This window comes from Musa acuminata, chromosome BXJ1-8, assembly GCF_036884655.1.
Source record: "Musa acuminata AAA Group cultivar baxijiao chromosome BXJ1-8, Cavendish_Baxijiao_AAA, whole genome shotgun sequence".
Taxonomy (NCBI): Eukaryota; Viridiplantae; Streptophyta; class Magnoliopsida; order Zingiberales; family Musaceae; genus Musa; species Musa acuminata.
In genome coordinates, this window is record NC_088334.1 from 10,381,417 (window position 1) to 10,407,309 (window position 25,893).

General features: G+C 37.4%; 1 protein-coding gene across 1 annotated transcript; it reads right to left on the reverse strand.

Annotated features, from left to right (window-relative positions):
* Positions 1–10,070: 10,070 nt before the first annotated feature.
* On the reverse strand, positions 10,071–14,862 carry LOC135587480 (probable protein phosphatase 2C 37). The gene is made up of 4 exons (XM_065078960.1): positions 14,067–14,862; positions 13,410–13,736; positions 13,020–13,125; positions 10,071–10,566 (listed from the first exon to the last, which is right to left on the reverse strand). Exons 1-4 carry the CDS (start codon positions 14,532–14,534, stop codon positions 10,223–10,225), a joined length of 1,245 nt encoding a protein of 414 aa, XP_064935032.1. The 5' UTR covers positions 14,535–14,862; the 3' UTR covers positions 10,071–10,222.
* Between the last annotated feature and the right edge of the window lie 11,031 nt (positions 14,863–25,893).

A 25,893-nucleotide genomic window follows, 5' to 3' on the forward strand; every position in this document is an offset into this window, starting at 1 on the left:
CAAAGAATCAAACTTATCAAGATGCGAGAGTATAGATGTACCTTCAATCATCCGAAGCATATACAGACTCTGCTTCAAGTAGAGACGATTCTCCACTGTCCTCTTCATGTACAAGGCTTTAAGCTTGTCCCACATGCTCTTAGCCGTAGTCTCCGTAGCTACCTCCCGTAAAACCTCGTCAGAGAGATTTAGAATGATGCTTGATCGGGCCTTCTTATCCATACCCGCAAGCTCTTCTTTTGACATATCATCTAGAATGCTCTCGGCTCCCTGTAGTATCAAATCAACTCCGTCTTGAACAAGAATGGCCTCCATCTTGAGTTGCCACAAGCCGAAGTTGACATTTCTGTCGAATTTCTCGATAACAATCTTTGTTATTGTCATCGTTGCCAAAAGATCCCATAACCAGGCTCTGATACCAGTTTGTTAGAGCTAGCCCCAGGAAATTTACCACAAGGTAATTTTGGCAACCCAACAAGACAATAAAACAGAAAGAATAAAAGCGAGACAAGAACACCAGAACACCAGATATACGTGGTTCGATCAATTGACTTTGACCTACATCCACGGACGAAAGAGGAGCAAATCACTACTACAAAAGAGGGACAATTACAAATGCCTTAGGAAGATGTTCCTAGGCCATAAAACACCCTTAAATACTAAACAAGAAAAACCAAACTATAAGTCCAAACTATTTAACTGAGTATGGACTTAAACCAAAGCAAACACTTAGGTTTTTCTTGTGGTGCCACTTATGGTACCTTTTGTGGTGCATCTGACTTCAAAGCTCAGGCCCTTATTTATAGTTCCAAGATGAGACAACAAGTCTGATTTTCCCGATGTGGGACTATGGGACTTGCCAAACTAACACCTATCACTTGTGCCGCCCCCCCGAACGTGTGCTTCGGGGATCAAATTGTGATGTTTAATTTGTTCGATGATGTGCATAAGTGATTTTCTTTTGCGGGTTTGGTTGTCTCAACACATGCACTTTGAGTATATTTTGCCTTATGTTTCTATCATGGCAGATTTCTCTACTCGTGACTCAGGTTTTCCCGACTAATACACTTGGGGTACGTTTTGCCTTGTGCCTTCATCGTGGTAGAGTTCTCTTCACATGGGTTGGGTTTTCCTAACTCATGCATCTTGAGCACATTCGGCCTTGCGACTTTGTCATAATGGATTTCTTTTAATGCAAGTTGAGTTTTCCCAACTCATTTATTTCAGGCACATTCGACCTTGCTCCTTTGTCATGGTAGATATCTCTTCATGTAAGTCGAGTTTTCCCAACTCATGTGCCTCAAGTATATTTTTTCTTGTGCTTCTATTATGGTGGATTTCTCTTTATAGGGGTCGGGTTTTCCCGACTTAGCATCTCAACACGTTTTGCTTTATGCCTCCTTCGTGATGGATTTTTCTTCATGTAGATCGAGTTTTCTCGACTTATGCATCTTGGGCACATTCAGTCTTGTGCCTCTGCCATGATGGATTTCTCTTTACATATGTCAAGTTTTCTTGATTCATGCGTCTTAGGCACATTCGGCCTTGTGCCTACGTCCCGGTAGATTTTTGTACCTCTTAAGTTTCTTATCTAGCACATTTGGAATCCTTTGTCTAGTATGTTTCGAATTCGTTATCTGGTGCTTTTCGAATCCTTCATCCGACATGTTTCGAATCCATTATCTAGCATTTTTCGAATTCTTAATTCGCTAATGTGAGGTTCATTCTTCTATTTGAGTCTCTAAAGCCTCCTTAGTTTGCTTCATTTTGGTTCCCAGAAGGGTGAGTTGGATCTTGAGTTTCTCATAATCTTAGAATCGGTTCAACAACAGTTTGTTCTACTATTATGCTTCTTCATCTCCTCAAATCAGAATGTCACTTTTTTCTCATACAAGTTCCTCTCAATCTACTAGCCATCAGATGGTTAAGGTCCACACTTTGTCTTTGAATAACCCAAGGGCAGAGAAAGTCCCGAACTTTCATTTGTCAAGGGAGGCAGTTTTCGTGAACCCGAAAGTTCTTCAGGATTTAAAGTTTATGAAAAGCTCACATAACTATGATTCAATGGTAAATGCACCATTTCATAATCACTTACAAGTTAGGTATTCCATCTCGATCGAATTCAACTTGTAAGTCTCCTGACCCGATCATCGTTCGTTTGATCCCGTGCCGGGGTGTCTTTGTAAGTCGACCGAGTTTGACTTGTAAGTTTAGGCCCTCATAACATCGAAATGTTAGGAAAAATATCATTAATATCTTGGTTAGCCCGACATAATCCAGACCCGTATACGTAAGATCGTCTAAGGTACCTCTAAGATGGAAATGTCGAGCTCTTGAGGTGTCACCTACATGAAGACTAAGATTGAAAGCGATTTCTTGATCCGGTGTCCCTCCAATGCTTAAGTTAGTAACTGAGGTATACGAGTGCATTGTAAAGGATAAGAAAGAAGCTAGTGATTATCTTTCTCATCATAAATAATTAGAATAAACTTTATAATTATTTTTCTCGTCATAAATAACGAAAAGAAAACTTTATTTTCTCTTTCCTCGGCAGCACGTGATTGTGACATGTCTAATGAGAATATATCTGCTTTCAATACTCAATGACATGCACATTAAGCAGCCAAGTTGTGTTTGGTGAGGTTTCACGTGCCACTTATTGAATAATAATAATATAAGTTTAAGTTCTCAGAATCAATAAAAATTGCACCAAAATATGCTACCTTGAGTACAACAACAGGATCACATATCAACAATCGACAATTCAAATCATCCGGATAATTATTCTTTATCTTTATCTATATATATAAATAATAGATAATGATGTTCATAGTTAATACTTTACTGGTCACATCAGTAACATCTCAGTACTGGTATTTGATATTTCGACCTCATGTGGTCATTACCAATTGTGTTACGATCGTCGCACGTCCTTAACGATATTGAGATTCCCCAACCTCGTGTGATGGGTTTGGTCGACTGAGCCCACATAACAATTAAAAGATTCGAGGAATTATTACTTAACACAGTAACTAACGAACATCAACCCAGTCATAACCGTAGATCTCTGTCTGCTCCTGTCGTGTTGTGCTGACCTGGAGCCGTATCTAGCGAGATGTCGTAATCTATCGGGCTGGTGAGTGAGCAATCTTGGTCTGGTTTGGATTGGATGGGGCGTATCTTGTAGTTTCCGCCGCCATCGATAGGCACGTTTCTGCTGCAGGGCAGGCACAGCTGAAAGCAGAGACGAAGAATGAGGGTTCGCAAGTGCGCTTCGAAGCTGCTGGGAGTGGCGAGATCTCATCCTTCTCCTCCTCCGTCTTGCTCTCCGCAGTGGGAGTCTGAGGCGTCCACTTTCGTTGCCGAGGTGCTCCTCTGCCGGCTCAACTGCTCGTCGTGGGATGTGATGGCCGATCTGCAGCTCTTCCAGGTTAGATCAATCCCCACCTCGTTCCCCTTAAACGATCCTTGCTATCTCTCCATGGGGTTTCTTTACTCTGCTGCTCTTCTCGTCACGTCCGTTTCTGTGCCCAATTCGTTCGTCTTCGAAGCACAAAAGAAGAAGAACCAACCAACAACGATTACAAGCTGTAGGAGTTCATATTATGATTCCTATTTTAGTTAGGGCTGTCACCAGCACCGCAGAAAGTGAAGATAGGAAACCTTAGATCCATCGGTCTCGATCCGACATTTCCATTTGCCTAAAGGGTTATATTGGTCCGTTCACGTTCCTTTTCTTATTTTTACTCTCTCGCTCTCGACTCATTCCATCACTGTCGCACTCACTTTAAGCCCTCCTTCAGCCGGACTTTGCGTGACTCACCATCCAAGTAGTAGACACATCATATCAGTTCGAAACATGATAGTCTTACCATCGAGCACGCATATTAGCAGTGATGCAAATGCTATTGAGTGGAGAAAAAGAAAGCCAAGCGGAGAAAGGTGGGAAGGAAGATGAAATATGAGAATGAGAAATACAAAGGTCGTTGTAAGAAGGTTGAGGTAGATGTTGAGAGTGTTAAGAAGGTTTAGAATTGATTCATCGTAATTATTTAGGTAGTTGATATATTTTAATTATAAATATATTCTAAATGGTGGATCATGATCTAAAAGTTATGGATAGTTTTTACATCTAATTAAATCATGATAACATGATAAAATGAGGTAACTACCATTACACCCTGTAAATAAGATCATAGTTCATAAAGTAAGGTAACGTGTATTTAGAAATATCTTGTAAGTGTTCTAAGTCTTACCTCTTGTTTAATATTATTTCAGTTTTCTTGATTGAAAATATTTTCTTTTAATCGCATCTTAGTATTATGTTTTTATCGTTTTCTTGCTTCTTCATCCTCAACATTTGTAGTATCAAAGCTAAGTTTCAATTTAAACTAGGCATTATAGTTTTCAATGATAATTCCATGTCCTCAACCCCTTATTATCATTTTCTCATGTAAATACTATAAATTTTGGAGTATCAAGATGAAGACTTTATTCAAGTCTTAGGATCTTTGGGACTTAATAGAAAATGTATATGCGGATCCAGATGAAAAAATCAAAAATCAGGTTGATGGAGAATTGAAATGACTTAAAAGCATTATTCTTCATTCAACAAGTTGTACATGAGACAATCTTCTCAAGAATTAAAGTAGCAACAACTTTAAAACAAGCTTGATTGATACTTCAAAATAAATTTCAAGGTTCATCAAGGATATTTATGGTAAAACTTTAAACCCTTCATCGTGAGTTTGAAATTTTGTTCATGAAAAAATAATGAATCGGTGTAAAATTTTTTTTCTCGAGTAACTAAAATTGTTAGTCAAATGAAATCTTATGGTGAACATCTTTATGATCATATAATTGTTATAAAAGTTTTGAGAAGTTTAGATCCGAAATTTGATCATGTTATTGTCATAATTGGAGAGTAAAAGATTTATTTACATTTTCATTTGATGAACTAATAGGTTCATTATAAGCAAATGAAACAAGGTTGAATATGTCACTTGATAAAAATGAAAAAAAGATATTTTAAGTTAAGGGAGAGTCTTCTACTTCAAAAGAAGAGACACAAAAATCAACAAGAAGAGAATATATTAAAGGATGATTTCATGGTAGAGAAAAAGGAAGAGGAAGAAGAAGAGGAAGAGAACACTTTGATGAGTATGATGAACAAAAGTAATCGAATTATGATAAAAAAAATATAAGCATAGAGTTCAATGTCACTATTATAAAAAGTTTGGTCACATGAAGGTAGATTATTGAAAAATAGAAAAGGAAGCAAGCTATATGGAGAAAAATGAAGAAAGTAGTAAGTTGTTTATGACTTATTCACAAGTTGATATCTCAAATGACATTTGATTTTTGGATAGTTGATGTTCTAATAATATGTCAGGGATAAGATTAATATTTAAAGATATTGATAAAACTGAAAGTTAAACTTAGAGATAATAAGCAAATCCAAGTGGAAGAGAAAAGAACAATTGAGGAGAAGATAAGTCAAGGAAAGGTAAAACACCTTGATAATGTTTTCTTTATTTCTAATTTATCACATAACTTGTTGAGTGTTAGACAATTGATTGATGATGGATATTGAGTTATATTTGATGATAGTTCATGAACTATTAAATTAAAAAATATGGTTTAATTATGATATATGTTTGTATGGTGTAAAATAAGATATTTTCACTTGATGTTTTAAATATTTAAAAATATGTTTTTATTATAACTCAAAAGAATGAGTCTAACTTGTGGTATTTAAGATGTGACTACCTTAACATTAAGGGTTTAAGGTTGTCAAATAAAAATAATAATTTTTGAATTATCCAAAATTAATACACTTAATGTATCCTTCGTATTTATGATAAATAAAGTAAAAAATCATTTTCTATTGGAAAAGTATGGAGAGTATCTAATTGTCTTGAATTAATTCATGCTGACTTATGTGGACCTATGAATATAAAATTATTTAGTGGAAGTCGATATTTTTTATTATTTATTAATGACTATAGTCGCATGAGTTGGGTATATTTTTTAAAACTAAAATCTAAAATATTTGATCATTTTTGAAAATTTAAGGCACTTATAAAAATACAAAGTAGAAGATGCATAAAGACACTTCGGATATATAGAAGTGGTGAATTTTTATCTAATAAATTTAATTTTTTTGTAAAGAAAATAATTTTCGTAGGGAATTGACATTACCACATACACCGAAACAAAATGGTATTGCTAAACGTAAAAAATCAAAGTATCGTTAAAATGATAAGAAATTTGCTTAAGGGAAAATATCTTCCAAATCAATTTTGGATAAAAGCAGTTGTAATAGTAGTTTCTTTATTAAATATTTCACCAACAAAAGCTATCATGAATTAAATTTCTATTGAGGCTTGGTATGGTATGAAGACAAGTGTAAGCCATCTAAAAATTTTTGGTTGTATTGCATATGCTTTAGTAAATTCGCAAAACCATCAAAGCTTGATGAAAAATATAAAAAATATATTTTAATTAGTTATTCCTTATAATACAAAGCATATCGATTATATAATCATGTTAATGGCAAAGTTATTATTAATAAAAATATTATGTTTGATGAAAAGGCAAGTTGGAATTGGGAGATGAATAAAAGTGAAATATAAATTCAGATTACAGTATAACTAGACACTCCACATAATCAAGTGATAAATCCTACTTCAATAAGTTAATCTTCAACCTCCCCTAGTAGCAGTTCAAATTCATCAAGTGATTCCTCAGATGAAACCTCTCTAGGAAAATTCAGATCACTAACAAAAATTTATAATTCAATATTTATTTTATTTATTTCAAATCCTATAAGTTTTGATGAAGTAGTTGAAAAAGATGAATGGCGAAAGACAATGAATGAAGAAATAAGTGTAGGGAAATCTAGAGGTGACATCACATGCGCAACGAAAAAATAGAAAACAAAATCCTTAAATTTTTTAAAAATTGTGTTAATCGTTGTGTGAAGATTAGTGCGCAAAATCCACAAAACCAAAAACTGCATATATAAAAGATTGTGTTACCTAAGGAGATCATTTATCTCTGAATCCCTGTAAATCTGTAAGAGAGGGTGAAGGAGGTTAAGCGTCCTCCTTTTTAACGGTGATCCACATGGTAGAGCTGTGACGACGCTCCTCAAATCTCTAGGCCTATTATCTAAGGAGGAGAAGGGGAGAGGATACTAGAAGATGACAATCAAGAAAAGCTTTAACCTATGAACCTTTGGTTCCCGCATATTTATAGAGGTCCCGTATTAACTTAACCCTAATGAATCCTGCTCTATTGAGTATTGGATCTCCATCCAAATACCTAAGCCTCTTATATTAATGGATCTCTATATAATAATCTCTCATTGACTCTTATTGTATCTCATCCATAGGATCCAATAATTCAAGGACTTATTAGATATCTTATATTCTAATCTCTACTCATCGTAATGCCTACCATATGTGTGTGACCCTCTAGGCCCAATATCGAGTTGGTTGTGAGTCATACCTATTAGAACTCCTTCTGACTTAGTGAATTATTATCTCTAGAATAATTCACTCGATTTATTGACTACGGACGTACTATGTTACTATGTCGTAGTCCCTAGACAATACAGGGGAATCCAATCCATTTGGACATATTTATCCTTAGTTGCTGTATACCTATGGTCCCTCATCGATCTAATATCCTAGAGACCGTATACCAGACATGGTAATGTCAGACTCATACGGTTTCTACTTGAGTCTCGCTATAATTGGATTCTCTTGAAGAACTCTTTCTCTCTCAATTTGAATGACCATAGTTAGGGATTTGTTTGAGTAAGAACATATGAGATATTTCTCTCATGACACCGAGAGCAGATGATCCTCCATCGACACTCAATAACCCTCGTAAGGTTGACTACCACTCCCGATGACCGGTTGTGATTGATTTGAAACTTCTATACTTATAAGTCTCGTATCAAAGAGTGGAGTACTCATACAAAACATCCTTGGTGTCTCAAGTCTAAAGACCATATACACTATTGGGACAACGTAATCAATGTTTGACAATGAGGTATCATTAATCATTCAATATTCTGTGAGGGGATCAATCAGTGAACTAATTATCCAATGAGCACCTGCACCGCAGCCCTAGTATCCCCACACAAGCAGCTATGAGACCAACTGCATCCATCATATGTATGAGTATACAGTACACCAATCTGTCCAGTTATCTCGATGTCCTTCTCGAGTAACCTATAATCGGGATTATTTATGATCTATGTTTAAAGGCAAATCGGTCTTATTATCGTAATCTCATCACGATCCGATTCTCATTGTATGTATGTATACATATATATATATGTGTGTGTGTGTATGTGTGTGTGTATCACGATCCGATTCCCATTGTATGTATGTATACATATATATATATATGTGTGTATGTGTTGTATATATATATATATATATATATATATATATATATATGTATGTATATATATGTATGTATGTATACATATGTATGTATGTATATGTATGTATGTATGTATATGTATGTATATATGTATATGTATGTATATATGTATATGTATGTATATATGTATATGTATGTATATATATATACATATACATATATACATACATATACATATATTTATTTATATATATATATGTATGTATATATATATATGTACATATATATATATACATACATATACATATATACATACATATACATATATATATATATACATATACATATATATGTATATGTATGTATACAAGTATATGTATACATATATACATATATATACATATATATATATATATATATATATATATATATAGTTTATCTAATTTTTTTATAAAATTTAAAAAATTCATGATGAATAAATTTAAAATGTCAGATCTAAATTTTTTATATTGGAGATGAAGCAAGGATCAAATAAAATTTTTATTTTACAAAAAAATTTAATCGATCTACTAAAAAAAAAAAATCTAAGATCGACGAGGCACCTGCATAAGCCATGCAATTACTACCTTGGTCGATCGCATTGCTGTAGCCATGATAACGTGGCAGGCGACGACAACCGCAAGTGTCGGAAGCAAAAACCTAACGTTTGATTGGAGAAACTCTCATAATGGAACTACTTGGATAAGATATATAATGGAATTAATTGGATTTTGATGACAGATACTGGCCAATAGAAAAGAAGTCCATATTATAGTATGGATGCTCTTGATTGGAGAAACTCTCATAATAACTTATCTTAGACCCTCTACTCTCGCTTATAAATAGATAGGACCTCTAGGGATCAGATGATGTATGTTACACATCTCATAGAGGACGCAACTAAGAGATTATAGTTTCTCTCTCAATCTCCCTGAACCATCAATTTAAGTGGTCATACGAAAGGATAGGAGGAGGAGGAGAGTTTAGTTCTCCTTAATAGATTAACAGCAATTTTGGATATAAAGATGCTATCTTTACATATTATATAGAAATCCCTTTCAGATAGCATCAAAAGGAAGATATAATGTTATTTGATCTCAGGTACATCGTGATTGACGTAGCCGGCAATAGCAACCGCAGGTGTCGGAAGGAAAAAGCCAATGCTAATATGTACTACTAGTTTTTAGCTGCAGCAGTGGTAGTTTTGCGGCTAGTGAAGAAGATGGGAGAGAGAATCCAAATGGTAAGGCAGGCGTAGTTCGCTTACTTCGCTGCTGTGGTAAGGCCACAAGCGGAGATTTGGATGTCTCGTTACAGCTGCAGAGAGAAGGTGAACATCTTTAAAACGGTAATGCAAGTCTCTTCCAAATGGTAAGCTTGTTGGTGGTGATTAGGTTCAAGAGAAGCTGCTGCATGATGCATATTTTGTGGCACGAAATCTTCGATCTGTGGTAGAAAGGATCCAACATTCATTTCACCTGCCTTATCATTGGATTTCCCGAGTCCCACATCATCTCCTCCTCCATTCAAGATGTCAAAAAGCTTGAAGACGGATATTGCACTTCATTTCCCCTGCGATTAGTTACCGCACCTTCATCGTACTCGGTTTCAGAATCATCTTATACTGAAGATATAATAAGAGGAAGAATTCTTTGATGAACTTTGGCATTTAAATCCAGCATCATCCTTTCAATACATTTCTCTTCAACACACTGTTTCGATAGTGCAAGACTGTCCGTCAAACAAACCGATTCATCGACAGACAACAATGTTTGCAATCAGACTACCGTTGCTTTCTTCTCAGATCAATAACAATTACGCTTATATTGTCAGCGCTTTTCCTTCCCAGCGCAAGCCTAGCCAACAGTGTTGCTGCAAGAGAGCATCGTGCGTCAGATGCTTGCTCTTCCTCCCTTGTGCCTCTGCTGTCTCCTCCGAGGGTGTCCTCGGATTCCCTTGTCGGATCTGCCTCTTCCAAGCACCGTCGAGCCACATCACATGCAAGATCATTAGGTAAGACGTCCCACAGCCCATCGCTCGCGACGATCAGGCATTCATCTTCGCCTGTTCTCTCCACCACGCGGATCTCCGGTTCGGAAATCACAGAAGGCTTCAAGTACTTGTCCCCTGTGAAGGAGCAATCAATAGATTACCGCTTGATACTTGCAACAGACACTGACGAACCACAGTTACATTTGGCAGCTGTTGCCTTCAGTCATACTCCTTAGAATTATGCATGGGAATAGTATTATACCAAAACAAGAGCGGATTGACAAACAGAAACAGAATCATGCATCGCAATAGTACTAGTCAGAAACAGATACAGAAGAGCAGATTAATAATAAAGGCTTTAAACATTCATGGATCGCTAACCCATCAAGATATTAGGTGCACAGGTGGTTTCACCTTGCATTGATCTTTTTTGAGAAAAGGGTGACGTTCTACCACATAGCCAAATTTAGTGAAGTCCCTTCTTGGACTTTTCTCCATGCTATATAGTAAGCATTTAGTAGTTAATTTGCTTGCAAGTTTTGTTATAGTATGTCCTGTGTACCAGTCCCATTGTTTCAAGTATCACCATGACTCATCAATAACTCACTCTTCATCAAAAATATATCATTCCCCCGCACCTAAACTTAACCTTCCGACTTCCAGTCCTCTAGGAGAGAGCTAGCAGAAAGAATATCTTTAAGTGTTAGGTTGCAACTTGTTGCAACGTTTGTTCTCTCTTCTCATCTTAGCCTCCCAACATTTAATATGTACTTCATCGAGGCAAATTCAGACTTGGACAAGAAAATGGGTCCTAATGGATTGGAGAACAATTAATCTCATGAAAAATAAAATCATCTGTCCCTTTAAGTGTCACCATAGCAGGTCCCGCTCCGTACTAATGGATTTACTTTACTTGCTTACTCGTGATGGATTTACTTGCAAGGCTTTCCTTGTTCTAATTGGTGCTTGAAGCCATGATACTCAAAAAATAAGATAAATGGGTCACGATCTTCCACAGCGGGCGAGCAAAGGATCAGCTTCTTAGATGAGAACATGACTCTAGGAGACAGAATCGAGGTGCTGGTCTGATCCTGGCCACTGAATGAGGTTTATCCTGATAAGGAAATAGCTCAAGTAAACTCTATATCTCAACCCTTAATTTATCCAGGCTACACCAGATTCCTGTGTAAATCTTTATTGATTGACCAAGGAGTCTAAATACGAAACTCGTCGCAATTACTCAAGCAGTTACAACTCAGAAGTTCTACCCACATCGATATGCAAAGTGAATAAAAAGATTGGTGGTGATCCTCTCCTAAATGTGGTTATGATCAATCATCACAAATAACAGACCATCTACTTTAAACATGTGGTTATGTATGAACTCAAAGCAAAAGTAACATCGCAAACTTGTAACAATCAAGACTGGATTCAGCCAACACAAAATAAAGCAGCAGAAATAGTAATCCACAGGAAAATATTGTTCAACTCTCGTGTTTTATTGCCCACATTCTACCTATATTAACAAGAAACCTTACGAGCCATCAGAAATATAACTTACTTTTACCAAATTACAAGTAACGTTAATGCTACTATTTTGAACTGAATTTGTGTTTTAACCATCAAATCATTAATTTCTAATGACCATTTTCAGGGAAATATAACTGCTCACACTGAAAAAAAAGAAAAGCATGCAAATATCAACCAAGTTACGACAACTTTTCAGTAATTATTTTTGTGTGTGCATTTATAAGCATAATCTCTCTATGCAAGATTTCTTTTTATGGTGAATAAGTCCGACAAAAAAACCTAGTTCTCTTATACAATTGTACCACCCACGTCAATCGTTTATCCTAAGGTCCATCTGACTTCTCACAAATGTCAATTGTCGATCTTACTTTTTTTTTCAAGACTTTACTAGTCTTAGTAATGATTTATTATGGAAATAAAAGGACAGACATAACAGGTAAACTTAATGCATACTGTGCTGCTATCCTAAGACTGTTTAGCCAATAATTGGCAGCATTGCTTGTGCTTAAAACACTAACATGTAGGAAAACATGAAAACGACAGGAGATGGAAAAGGAACACAGATATTACCAGAAGATAGACAACCTTCGCAGCTGGACATACAAATTCGACAAGTATGATATGATATGAAGTTAACCATAATAGTGGAAATTCCGAGTAATAAACTGACTAGGAGAGATGTTACGTCCAAGGATTCCCGATTTATGAGTAGACCTCAAAATGAAGTTTCGATTAATTCACCCTTTTCATGCATTGATCCGGTTTGCTATGCTAGATAATTAAAGGGATATGTCCCTCAAATTATCTACTTGATCGAATTGCCAGAACCGTCAGGCTCACCAGCGGCTAGCGTAAGATTTTCTACCGACACTACTGGGCAGGCACACAGGAACCTAAAAGGCAATCGCAAATATAACTCACAATCAGGTTTGGCTTTTTCTTTGTGCATTAGATTTTGCTTGATAATGTCGCCTGCTTTTCAAAAACATTTGGAACGACAATAAGAAATTATGTAGCAGATGGCATTTCTGAAACAAAGATACAAATCATACTCATACCTAACGCCCGTGACATGGCCAGTATGCCGTGGACGCGAGCTCCGTTCAAATATATCACCCGTCCCCCGGCCGCTTCTATCCTCGCCAGCTCATCCGGTCGGTCCGGCTGCCAAATAATTAGTTTTTATTACCTCCTCAAACCCTAACCCCAAATATCACACTATCTACTATGGTATATATCACCGTTTCCCGAATCCCGTCACCGCGCATCTCGCGTCAACAACGTGTCGGTTCTAGTGACACGTGTCACATCGAATCGAATTTACTAGAATATCGTCTCCCCAAGTCCTCACGAAAACCACGTGGCGAGAGGTGGTTGCACTAGAAGCAATGGCCCTTTGGCCCTTTGGGGACCCGCGTGATAATTGCAAGGAATGCCACTGGACTGACCTTGTGGTCGGAGGAGAGCGGCACCGCCCGGCCGCCTCGGCTGAGCACCGTCCGAGAGTCCCCACAGTTGGCGACGAAGATCCGACTACCGCCGACGATCGCTACCGCCGCCGTGGACCCCACAATCTCGGACTCGATCCCCGACCGCTCGCAGCCGCACGGTGGCATCCCGACCTTCCCGCACGCGCAAGCCGTCAGCGCCAGCTCGTCCATCCGCGCGAAGCTCCGCCCTACCGCGGCCCTCATCCACGCCTCCTCCTCCGTCTCCGCGCGGCCCAGCTCCTCCGCCAGCATAATGTGCAACCGCTCTTTGCACAGATCTGCGACCTGCGTCGCGAGGTTCAGGTTGTTCATCAGACGGCTAAGATCGCCCAAATCACCGTTTGGAACAGCTTGAAGTATGGAGTGATAAATTCGGGCGTCGGTATCACCGTCCATTTTGATAATTTCTTTAGAGGAATAAATAGATAATTTCTTTTTCTCATCATATCACAAACATTTTGACAGAAAAACGAAACCAAACATTCGAAATGTAGTCATCTTTTCCGAAAATTCGGAAACTAATCAGATTATTACTGTTCGGTGCTTAAACTTAAAATGAAGATTAAATTGCGATATTAAAGAACAGGAGAGGAGAGGTAGGGCTTCGAAACTTACGTGGGCGCCACCGTGGCCGTCGAAGACGGCGAAGAAATGAAGCGGCGGGCTGCCTTCCGCCCGGAAGAAGCCCGGCCGGACCGAGATAGCGTCTTCCATCTCCCTCGACCGACCCGAAAGCGATATTGATCCGAACGCGACGGGGTGCTCGGCCGGCGCCAACCGAGAAGTCGACCCGATCGCCCGAGCACAAGCTTCTCCGACAGAGACGGACGACGACGAGGGTGCGGCACAACAGGAGCCCTGCGGGTGAGGATGAGGAGCAGCGGCGTCGTCACCGGCGGTCCGGCTCCGCTTCTGGCCCACGGCGAATCCGAAGGGGTCCGGCTCCTCTCGCCGCTTTCCTGTCATTCTTGGACTCGGCGGGGGATCGTCTTCGCCGGTAGCCTCGAGACGGCCGATCTCGAGCCGCAGGCGCCCCGAGGACTCGCCGTCGCCGGCCATCTTCTCGATGCAAACGGCGCCCATTAAAGGCCGGAACCGGCTGAAGGGGGCGAGGGCGACGGCAGGATGCGATCCCCGCCGTAGACCATCTCCGGCAGGTGGATTTCGTTGGGAGGGTGCCTTCAATCGAACAAGGAGGACGAAGCAGGGGGGTGCGGCGTGGGGGTGGGGAGGGGGGGGAGAAGGTCTCTTCCTACAACGAACGGGATGTAGCTGCGTAGAGTACTTTGTGTGTGCTGTTTTGTTTGTTATGGACTCATTATTATTAAAGAAGAGATGGGGGAAGGGACGTAGCTGCTCGTTGCGTTTGTCGTCGAAGCCAGCTCGAGGTGGCCGTCACCGACCGCCATGTACCGACACGTGTACGGGTTTGACCCACCCCCTTCGCCTTTGCTCGCTGTCTGAATACCCCTCCTCCTCTTTTTAAGTTGAAAAATAATTATCTCCGTATAATATTCCAGCACGTGCCTCGTACACGGCCAAATAAGCAAGGATTCAATCGACGGCTCGGATTTAATCCTGATATCACGTGAGCTGCATCCTCCGGTGGGATACCCTACGGCCGAGTGACAAATGTGCAGGATATCTAATGTGTGATGTCAAATTGCACACCTGTGCTTAATTATGAATTATGATATCCATATGACACGTCGATATTACACCAGTGGCCTAGCACATCAAAGTTTAAATGCGGGTCAAAAGAATTTAATGCTTCATGTGACACGTGACATCTATTCCAGACTCAACTCGAGTTCAACCCCCATCTGTTTGCCCATGATTCGTAGGATCACCGTGGATGTGACAGGCCATCCTCCATCATTCGATGAATAGGCGCGGCTTCTTCCGATGAACGGCGCAACCTCCTGACGTGGCGCACAAGTCGTGGTCGGTAGCGTCACCGTCAGAAGATCCGTATTCATGATCGCACCGTTGGTCGGATACACGAAAGCAAACGAGTGGCTGCGATGTGAACCGGACATGACCAACGAAGGCGCTGGTGGAGAAGATCCGCGACAACGGTTGCCATCATCACGTGCGAGCGTATCGCGACATCACACGATGCATATAGAGAGACTTGTGGGAAAACGAAAACACGATGGAAAAAGGAGGAGGAGGAGTCGGCGGGTCCCCTCTGCTCCTCCGCTGGCAAGGCGGTGGGATGTCCCCGAGAAGGAGCCGGAGGGGGCCGTCGACACGCGGCGCTAACGTTGGGAAACCTCCGTGCCGTGGATGATTTGAATTGACCTGGAGGAGTTGATTTGCCTCGTTGGGTTGAATTCGCAGCGGAGGCCGCCATAATAGAAAGGAGTAGTGATGGAAAGGAAGGCTAATGCGCGCATGTCGACTAAGAGTGACATACTCAATTCAGATACCCGGTTTCCTAATGTGTGGATTTGGCACTCGAACAGCCTTTGAAGACAAAAGCTATGGTGTTGAAACCCTTGGTGCCTCACATCACTCCTCTCATGTTCTGGATGCGTTGATGATGTGCTCTACCTAATTACTCTTTTTATCTTTCGGAGAAGCCAAATAGCCCATAAAAAGAGTAGCATGCCATAAATAAAAATTTACGTATTTTCGTGGATATTCTTTATTAAAATTACTCCTCCCATATAAGCAACAATAATCGGATACTATACCATGGATTATTACAAAAAATTGACACTTCATTTGAGGTGGATATCCTGAGATGCGTTAGTTAATTACATTGAATTTTTAGGGTCAATGTATGATTATGGAGGTCTCACCAATCTAAATATATGTTCCAATGTGATCAAGAGTAGTTTCAGATGAAGAGCCCCAAACCTGTGGTGTCACATTCTTGCCATTCCATCAGTTCTATTCTTGTCGTGTTTTGGACTTGTGATTCCTTTCAATCAAAAAGAACTTCACATACTCGTAACATTTATGTTGATACGATCGATTCACATGCAGAGTAACTGAACCACAAGTAACACAAACTGTACAAAGAGAATACTTAGCTGTATACTGGACACTAACTTTGGTTATGGTTGATGGCCGAGCCTCAGCTCCAGATCCAGTTCAGCTCCCTCCTCCTCCTCCTGCCTCCCTTCTCCACCATGAGTGGTCAAGCCCAAGCGTAGGTCTTCACCGAAGCGGCTCGTGTCGTGTGTCATCTGCGAGCCGCTTGCCACACTCATCCTCGCCTCGTCCCTTCCGGTTGATGGCGACGATGACGACGCAGGTGGGAAGTACATGGTGTAACCCTTCAATGGCTCGAAGGCCGGAGGGCGGTAGAAGGCGCTGCAGCTGTTAGCGTACTGGTCGCGGTGTCGGTAGCCGTCCGAGTCGTCCTCGGTCCTCTCCAAGACCGAAGGCCGCTCCCTGGCTCGATCTTTCCGGTGGATGTTCATGTGCCCCCCTAAAGCTTGCGCGTTGGAGAAACCCCTCTTGCAGAAGGTGCACTCGTAGTACGGCCGCTTGGTTCCGGCGTCATCGTGCCCCGTCGGCTCCGCAGAGCTGGTCTCTTCGCTCGATGCCGTGGCGTCCTTTTTATGTCCATCTTCTTCCATCTCCGGTTCGAACACCGGCTTCGGAGGGGTGGAGGAGGTGGACGATGGTGGGAAGGGACGCCTTTGTATGCTGGAGATGGTGGCAAAGGACAAGAGAAGGGCATTGCTATTGTCAAGGACGTCGGGGTTGAAGGAAAGCTGGGGGAAACACGGTTTGATTGTCCACTTTGGGGGAGTATTCTATTTGGCCGGCAATGGCGTGTAGCTGATCCACTGCATCATCTTCCTCGACCCAGTTGGTCCGGTGACGACCTTGGAACTTTTAGCCGCGGCTGCAGTGCTCGTAAAATAGCTCTCTTACGTAGGTAGGAACCCTTGACGAGGTCAGCATTGAGGCAGACCACCATTCAAGTCTAAGTCCCACCATTCCTTTGCCTGCACTTGTTATCCATGTTTGGAGGTCTCGGCATGACCACCCCTTGCCTCTGGTTCTGTTACTGATTCATTGCACGCTTGCCTTTCCAAGTGAAGTCAGAAGGAAACCTAATTCGGAGAGTTGCTATAACATCTTCTCGTATCTGATCATTTTTATTGATATAGATATAAGAATTAAAAAAATATAAAAATAATTCTTGATTAATAGAATTCCATTTTATAGAGATATCTTAGGTCAAAATTTGTATTATCCAATAAACAATAAAACTGATTTCTTCTAATTTTTTTTTGAATTTACTTCTTTTTTCTTGTTAAATTATTACATATGAAGAAGATCCTAATCAAATTTATTTAAATAAAATATAAATTAAGTTCCTCAGACATCATCATTCCTTTCGGCTCTTGTTCTCTCTTAGAATATTAAGAATGATTGACAAAAAAGATAATGACTGCTACTGGCCACAGACTGTCACAATGACAAGATACTAACGAATAGCCGTGACAAAAGTTGTTGGCTTATATATGTCGATGTGATCTAGAGAATGTAAACTTGTGTTATCAGGCTCTCACTTGATGCAGAAGACTTTGAGCTTCATATTTGGTCACGAGTTGAAGCCAGTTGAACTCACCATCTTTTGCCTTCTATGTGGGAGGGTTTAATTTACGTTAAAAGAGGGACTTTTTGTGCTTCTTATAGAGTAAAAGAAGAGTTAAGTGCAGGCAGATGACATGCATGAATGTTTGGTGATGCTAATTAGGTTTCTACCTCGTAGGCAAGCATGAAATGCATGTGTTTACTTATGTAGGGGTAGAGATCAGAGATCTGAATTAGATATATATATATATATATATATTTATATATATATATATATATATTTATTATCCGTGTATGAGGGCGGCACTCAGCTATACGTTCATCTGAATCGGACACAACTGGAAAGGGCTCCCTCAGCATCATGTCCAGATATGCTCTTCTGGACATTCTTACTGTTGTTTTCCTCTCTCATCCCCCATCCGCGGTGCAGCTTCTCGTTCTCAAAGAAGAAGTCAATGCGGTCATTTTCGCCAGAAAAGGCTGATTCGTCAAGCAGGAAGCGATCCGTGAGAGGGAAGCTTGTGGTTTATTGTAATGGAGTGGAGGCTTGTTAAGCTGAGGTAAGGGTTAGGTGGCTGGGGAAGAACCAAGGATGACTTGCTCGGGGAGAACAAGAGAACACCAGATACAGAACAGAAGGATAATAATACTATTAGTCTTCTCCTCATACAACAACAACAACAACAACAACAACAATAATAATAATAATAATAATAATAATAATAATAATAATAATAATAATAATAATAATAATAATAATGGTATTTAGTGTGAGATTAGATTATTCCACATGGACCAGATCAGATTAAGATGGAGCAGCTAGAAGTGTCACATTATCCAATCAGATCTACAAAACGGGTCGATCCAAATCCATCTCAGTTGAATCCAAGTCGTACGTAATTATTTTATTTTATTTTATTTTGTCTTGGAGAAAACTAATTAATTTTTGTGTCTTGTTCTTTACGAGAGAGAGAGAGAGAGAGAGCATAATCTTTAACACAATCCGACTTAATCTTCTCTAAGCATAATCTTTAACAGCATCCGATGGGTGTCATGGAAGCATTGTCGACCGATAGGCACTCACAACTTCCGCATGCAACTTTTGAAAGCATAAAAACGACCGATAGGCACTCCCCAACATCCGCAAATAAAAATCTGTAATATATTGTATTAAAATATAAAATTAATTTTTATATTAAGATTGAAATCAAATACTTAGATTTAGTTTAACAATGTTCGTTGTGAGACGGAGACATGCGTCTATGGGTGCCCTCAGTTCTTAAAGGTTCTATATCTATTTATAGGCGAGACAAAGGGTTTAGGATAAGATATTAGGAGATTTCCTCTGATGAAGGTTATTTCATAAGGAATCGTACTTTAAGTGAATTTCTATTCTATTGACTAAAATATTTTAACGGAATCCAATTAGTTATATTATATATCTTATCCAATTATAAAGGGTCACAAAAATCTAACATTCTCACACTTTGACCCATTAATTGATAATATATAAAAGAGATATTCAAAATCAAAATAAATAAAAAAAAAATTATTTGAAAAATAATTTTACCTAATTAGATTCTAAAGAATTTTGAAAAGCATTTTATACATGGCCATGAATTTTTAAAATAAGTCAATAAGGTCAATAAATACAATAATACTATATTAAGTCCAACTATCAATGTGAGTCATAACGGTTGTATTTCATCAATGTCATACTTTCTTCTATGTACCACAACATTGTTAGTCTTTCCTAATATAGTCTATAATGACCATTGTAATTTGTCTTATCAAGATAATCCTATTATTACATTCAACCATAATATGCATAAACATAAATATAAACAAGATAGCAGAAATAAATAACTTTAATTAAGCAAAAAGAATGTCAATAATAACATCCATATAAACATGCATTACCATACCTTTTATGACTTGCTCATAAGCCCCATTCAAAGAACATGTTCTTTGAATATTTTACATCGTAAAACTTTTGTCAATGGATCAGCAATCATCATAGTGATGCTCAAGTTCTCAATAGACACTTGTTGTTTCTGAACTCTTTCTCTAACCACTAAGTACTTTATCTCAATGTGCTTGAAACCATTAGAGTAGTTGTCATTCTTAGAGAAGAAAACTGCTGTGGTATTATCACAAAATATCTTCAGTGGCTTGACAATTGAGTCGACCATACCAAGTCCTGAGATGAAATTTCATAGCCATAAAGCTTGATTTGTGGCATCAAACTTTATGGCTATGAAATTTCATCTCAGGACTTTATGGCATCAAAGTATATCACAAATTCAGCTTCCATTATTGATGATGCAATAAGTGATTGCTTTACACTTTTCAAGAAATTACCCCACTAGCTAACAAGAATACAAATCTTGAAGTGGACTTCCTACTATCGAGGCAATTTGTAAAATCAACATTTGAATATCCTATCACTTCAAGCTGATTTGATCTCTTATATGTGAGCATATAATCTTTCGTTCCTTGTAGATATCTTATTACTTTCTTTGTAGCTTTCCAATGTTCTATTCCTGGGTTTCTTTCATATCTTCCCAGCATTGCAACTGCAAAACTGATATATGGTCTTATACAGGTTTGAGCATATAATAGACTTCCAACTGTGCATCCATAAGGAATATTCTTCATTTGATTCTTTTTTAAGTTATTTTTCGGGCACTGTTTTGACTAAAATTTTCACCTCTAGTAATAGGTATATCATTGGCTGAGCAAAGCTATATATTAAATCTCTCCAAGATATGATTAATATATCCTTTCTGAGACAATCCTAATAATCCTTGAGATCTATCTCTGAGTATCTCAATGCCAATAACATAGGCTGCCTCATTCATATCAACCATCTTAAAGTTCTTATTGAGAAATATCTTGGTTTTGTGTAATAAATCAAGATTACTACTAGCAAGTAAAATATCATCCACATATAAGACCAATATAATAAACATGCTCCCACTTACCTTCAGATATATATACTGATCAATAGTGTTTTCCTTAAATCCGAAGGAAGTAATAGTATTATGAAACTTTATATACCATTGTCTATAAGCTTGTTTAAGGCCATAAATAGATTTCTTAAGTTTACAAGCCCAACCTTCTTTTTCCTTTTCAATAAATCATTCAGGTTGTTCCATATAGATTTTCTCATCCAAATCCCCATTCAGAAATGTTAATGCAACTCAAGATTATAATGAGCTAATAATGCCATGATGATTCTCAATGAATCCTTTTTAGAAACTGAAGAAAAAGTCTCGTTATAGTCGATGCCTTCATTTTGAGAAAAACTTTTGGCCATAAGTCTGGCTTTATATCGTTCGATATTGCTTGTTGAGTCACGTTTTGTCTTAAAGACCCATTTACAACTGACTCTTTTATAATTATTGGACAATTCAATGAGATCTCAAATACCATTCTAGACCATTGATTTTAACTCTTCTTTCATTGCATCATACTATTTTTCAGAATCATTACTTTCTATGGCTTGTGAAAACGATAAGGGATCTCTTTTTATTCCTATATGATAATATGATTCTTGTAGATATACCACATAATCATCAGAAATGACATGTTTCCTTTTCCTTTGAGATCTTCTCAAATCTGCCAATTGTGATTGTTCTACAAGATCATCAACAACGACATCAGCATCATGTGAGAGTTCTTCGATATTATTTTATTATTCACCCTCATCAATACTCTCATTGATTTGAGGAATAACAATATCTCGAATAAGAGATGATATGGGAGAATTAACCTGAATCTCCTCAATATTAAAATTAATCCTTCGAGATTTTTAACTACCAGTAATTTCATCATTTTTTAGAAATTTTGTATTACCAAATTCTACTATCCTATTAGGGTAATAAAATCTGTATCCCTTAGATTTTTCTGGATAACCAATAAAATATTCTGAAATAGTTATTGGATCCAATTTCTTTTCATGTGGATTGAATAATCTTATCTCTGCAGGACATCCCCAAATATGTAAATGTCTTAGACTACGCTTTCTACCAATCCATAATTGAAATGGAGTTGATGGAACTGACTTACTAGAAACTCTATTTAAGATATACATAGCTATCCTAAGAGCTTCACCCCACATCAACTCAAGTATGGAGGAATAACTCATCATGCTCCTAACCATACCTATAAGAGTACGATTTCGCCTTTCAACAACACTGTTCTGCTATGGCACACCTGGTAATGCATATTGAGCACAAATACCCAGTTGTTCAAGAATCTAACAAAAGGACTAATATTCTGACCAGATCCATCATATCTGTCATAAAATTCATCACCCTTGACAAATCTGATAATTTTAACTTTTCTATCTAATTATCTCTCGACCTCATTTATGTTATACTTCAAGAGTATCAACGACTTGAGACTTTTCATGTATTAGATAAACATAACCATATCTGGACAGATCATATATAAATGTGATGAAATACCTTTCTCCACTAAAACAAGGAATATGGAGTAGTCCGCAAATAATATCAAGGAGTTCTTTACTTCTTGTGACATTTTTTTTATATGTTTAATTTGCTTTCCCTTAATGCAATCTATATAAACATTAAAATCAGTGAAGTCCAAATATTCCAAAATATTATCTTTCACTAATCTTTCAATTCTTTCCTTGGAGATATGCCCAATCGTCTATGTCACAATATAGAAGATCTTTCATTATTGAAACTACGTTTCAATCCAACACTTATTTGTAGGATCATTAATATTTTTAGAAACTCAAGATCCAAATTAATTCTATATAAACCATCACACAGAATTCCAAAACTAACTTTTATTGAACAATAAAATATGCTGAATTTACCATTACCAAAAGAAAGATAATATCCTAACTCATTAATTCTAAATAAGAAACTAAATTTCTAGAAATAGTAGGAACATAACATGTGTCAACAAGATCCATCGGGTGAGCCATCTCTAAGTGTAGACGATAAGTTCCCACTGATATCACTTTAGCTTTAAGACGATTTCCCATAATGATGAATCTTTTATGTTCTTTTAGTTTCCGAATTGAAAGAAATCCCTATATGTTATTGGTAACATGAGTTGAAGCACCAGAATCAATCCACCAAGTGTTAGAAGGAACTTCTGTAATGTTTGATTCGAAAAATACAAATGTCGAGTTAATACCTTTCTTTTCGAACCAAATCTTACGTTTGATGCCATTCTTCTTCACATGTCCTTTTTGCCACAAAAGAAGCACTTTACAGTAAAGGCTTTCTTTTCATTAATCTGTTTAATATTTCCAAACCCGGCAAATTTTTTTGATAGATAATGCTTCAATTTTCTTTTCTTATTACTAGCTCCTTGAGTAGTAGTCATGACATTATATGAACTTTCTTGCCTTAATCTTAATTCTTCCTGAACACACATGCTAGTTAACTCATTCAAGTCTTATTTATCCTTATTTGTATTATAGTGAATCTTGAATAAGCCAAACTAAGAAAGAAGAGAATTGAGAATAAACTACGATGAAAGACTCATCAACATTTATGCCTAATGTTTTAAGGTTTGCAGCTTTGTCAGCCATATTGAGGATGTGATCCAAAATTCCTCGAGTGCCATCATATTGAACCGTAGTCAGTTCTTTTATTAATGTGCCAACCAATGACTTATCAGTAGATTTAAATCTATCTTCAATAACCTTTAAATATTCCTTTACGCTAGTTGCAATCGATAATAAAGTCTTTATATTATTTGTAATTGTCATTTTTATTAACATTAAACTAAGCCTATCAGATCTTTCCCAAGCTTTCATTTCATTAACTTATTTTACAGTATTTTCATTAATCAAGTCTGTAGGTTTTTCAACAAGCAATGCTAAATCAAGATCTAATACACCTAGTGTAAATTTCATATGCTCTAACAATTCTGAATAATTTAATCCAGAAAATACATGGACACTAGAAGCTTAAGAATGTATGAGCGAAAGTACCACTATAAAAATATAGAATAATATTAATGTTTTGAGTTTGTAAAAAAATGATGAACTATTGATATCATCTATATTACACCTTTGGGTGAAATATTGATATATCTAGTGTTCACTCAAGAATATTTATGGAGGACTAATACTATCCTTATGGAATAATGTTGTTACCTTTGGGTATACAACCCTAAACTATAAGGATATCCAAAATAGTATCATCTTACCCATCACATAATTATTTGAATTAGATTCTCTTTTAGGATTATCTAAATCTCCTAATTAGATGTGTCATTGTGAATATTATTTTCTTAATATCAATTTGGACTAATTTCTTAATATTATTTTATAAGTCATTAGTCTAGGTCACTTTGGTAGCTACAAGACCAATGCAATAATATAAAATAAAATTTAAAATATCCTATAAATGTTAAAACTTTTATTATAATTCATATCGTAAAAGTCTATCATTCCAGGCCACTTTAGCAGCTACAAGTCAGATAAAACTTAGGGAGATGAATTACAAATAATATCAAATTTTTTTAATTTATGCTAAGTAGTTCAATAATAAAATAATAACCATAATAATTATTAAATATTAATGCTAAGTAATTCAATAATAAAATAACAACCATAATAATTATTGAACATTTAATACTAAGTAGTTCAATAATAGAATAATAACCATAATAATTATTGAATCTTAAAAAATTCATATGATAATCATGATAACATATAAATCATACCTTCATGTGAAAGATAAACATTATTTCATAATTTTAAATATATACATATAAATAAGTAAATAAAAATTTAAGAATAATAATTGTATTTTAATTTTATTTACCACATGTATAATCAATAATTCATACGAGAAAATTATAAAACTAAACCATAATTTATATTTTTTAAATTAAAGATTAATTTCAATCAAATAGTCAAAATATAATCATGATTAAATTTAATCATAATTATAATGAATCATATTTATCAATTTTATAATTGAGAATATAAATTAAAACTCTTAATTTTATAAGGGTAAAACTGTTAATATGTTGTTAGGATAAATCTGCAAAGGGCATAATTGTAGTTTGATAAAACCTTAGCCTCGAGAGTAAAATCATAAATATGCCAAAAACCCTAATCTGCCTGCGTTGCAACCGCTTGCGTGTGCAACGCTATCGCTGCCCGCACATGGCCGCTGTTGCAGTTCTAGCCTCTGCGCGAACGATGCTGCCGCGGGGCTGCCACTACTCGCGCGCGGTCGTCGCAGCACTGTCGCTGCGGGGCCGCCTCTACGCGTGACCGCTACGACGGTTCTTGCCTGCGTGCGGTCGCTGCGACGGTTCCTGCAGCGAGATTCACGCTGCCCAACGCAGCTTTGTCATCAACAGATTCGCAATGAGATTCATAGTAAGATCGATTATCGGAGAAAAAGGGATCATTCATGCATCGAAACCAAAATAATAGATCTAATGTATTTGATCTCAAGAACCTAGTCTCTGATACCAATTGTAAGCATAAAAATCTGTAATATGCTATATTAAATATGAAAATAATTTTTTATTCTAGGTTTGAAATCAAATACTTAGATCTAATTTAACGATGTATACCTTTTGATGCCATTAGTTCAGGGATTTATGTTTGATCTGCAAGGCACGTCTTTAATCTAAGATCACTGTCAATATATAAGCCCTCAACTATGTTCGCTATGAGACGGAGACGTACGTCTATGCGCCCTCATCCCTAGAGGTCCTGTCTATTTATAAGCGAGAGCTAAGGGTCTAGAATAAGATATTAAGAGATTTTCTCTCATCAAAGTTATCTCATAAGGAATCAAATATTTTAATGAAATCTAATTAATTATAAAGGGTCATAAAAACTAACAACTTTTGTCCCCCATGTAAA

Bases quoted from the DNA above. Each gene is read 5' to 3' on its own strand.
- LOC135587480 (XM_065078960.1), bottom strand. From the start codon at position 14,534: ATGGGCGCCGTTTGCATCGAGAAGATGGCCGGCGACGGCGAGTCCTCG. The intron at 13,737-14,066 runs GTAAGTTTCGAA...CTCGCGACGCAG, and splicing joins ACGGCCACGGTGGCGCCCAC to GTCGCAGATCTGTGCAAAGA. The intron at 13,126-13,409 runs GTCAGTCCAGTG...ATTATTTGGCAG, and splicing joins CGCTCTCCTCCGACCACAAG to CCGGACCGACCGGATGAGCT.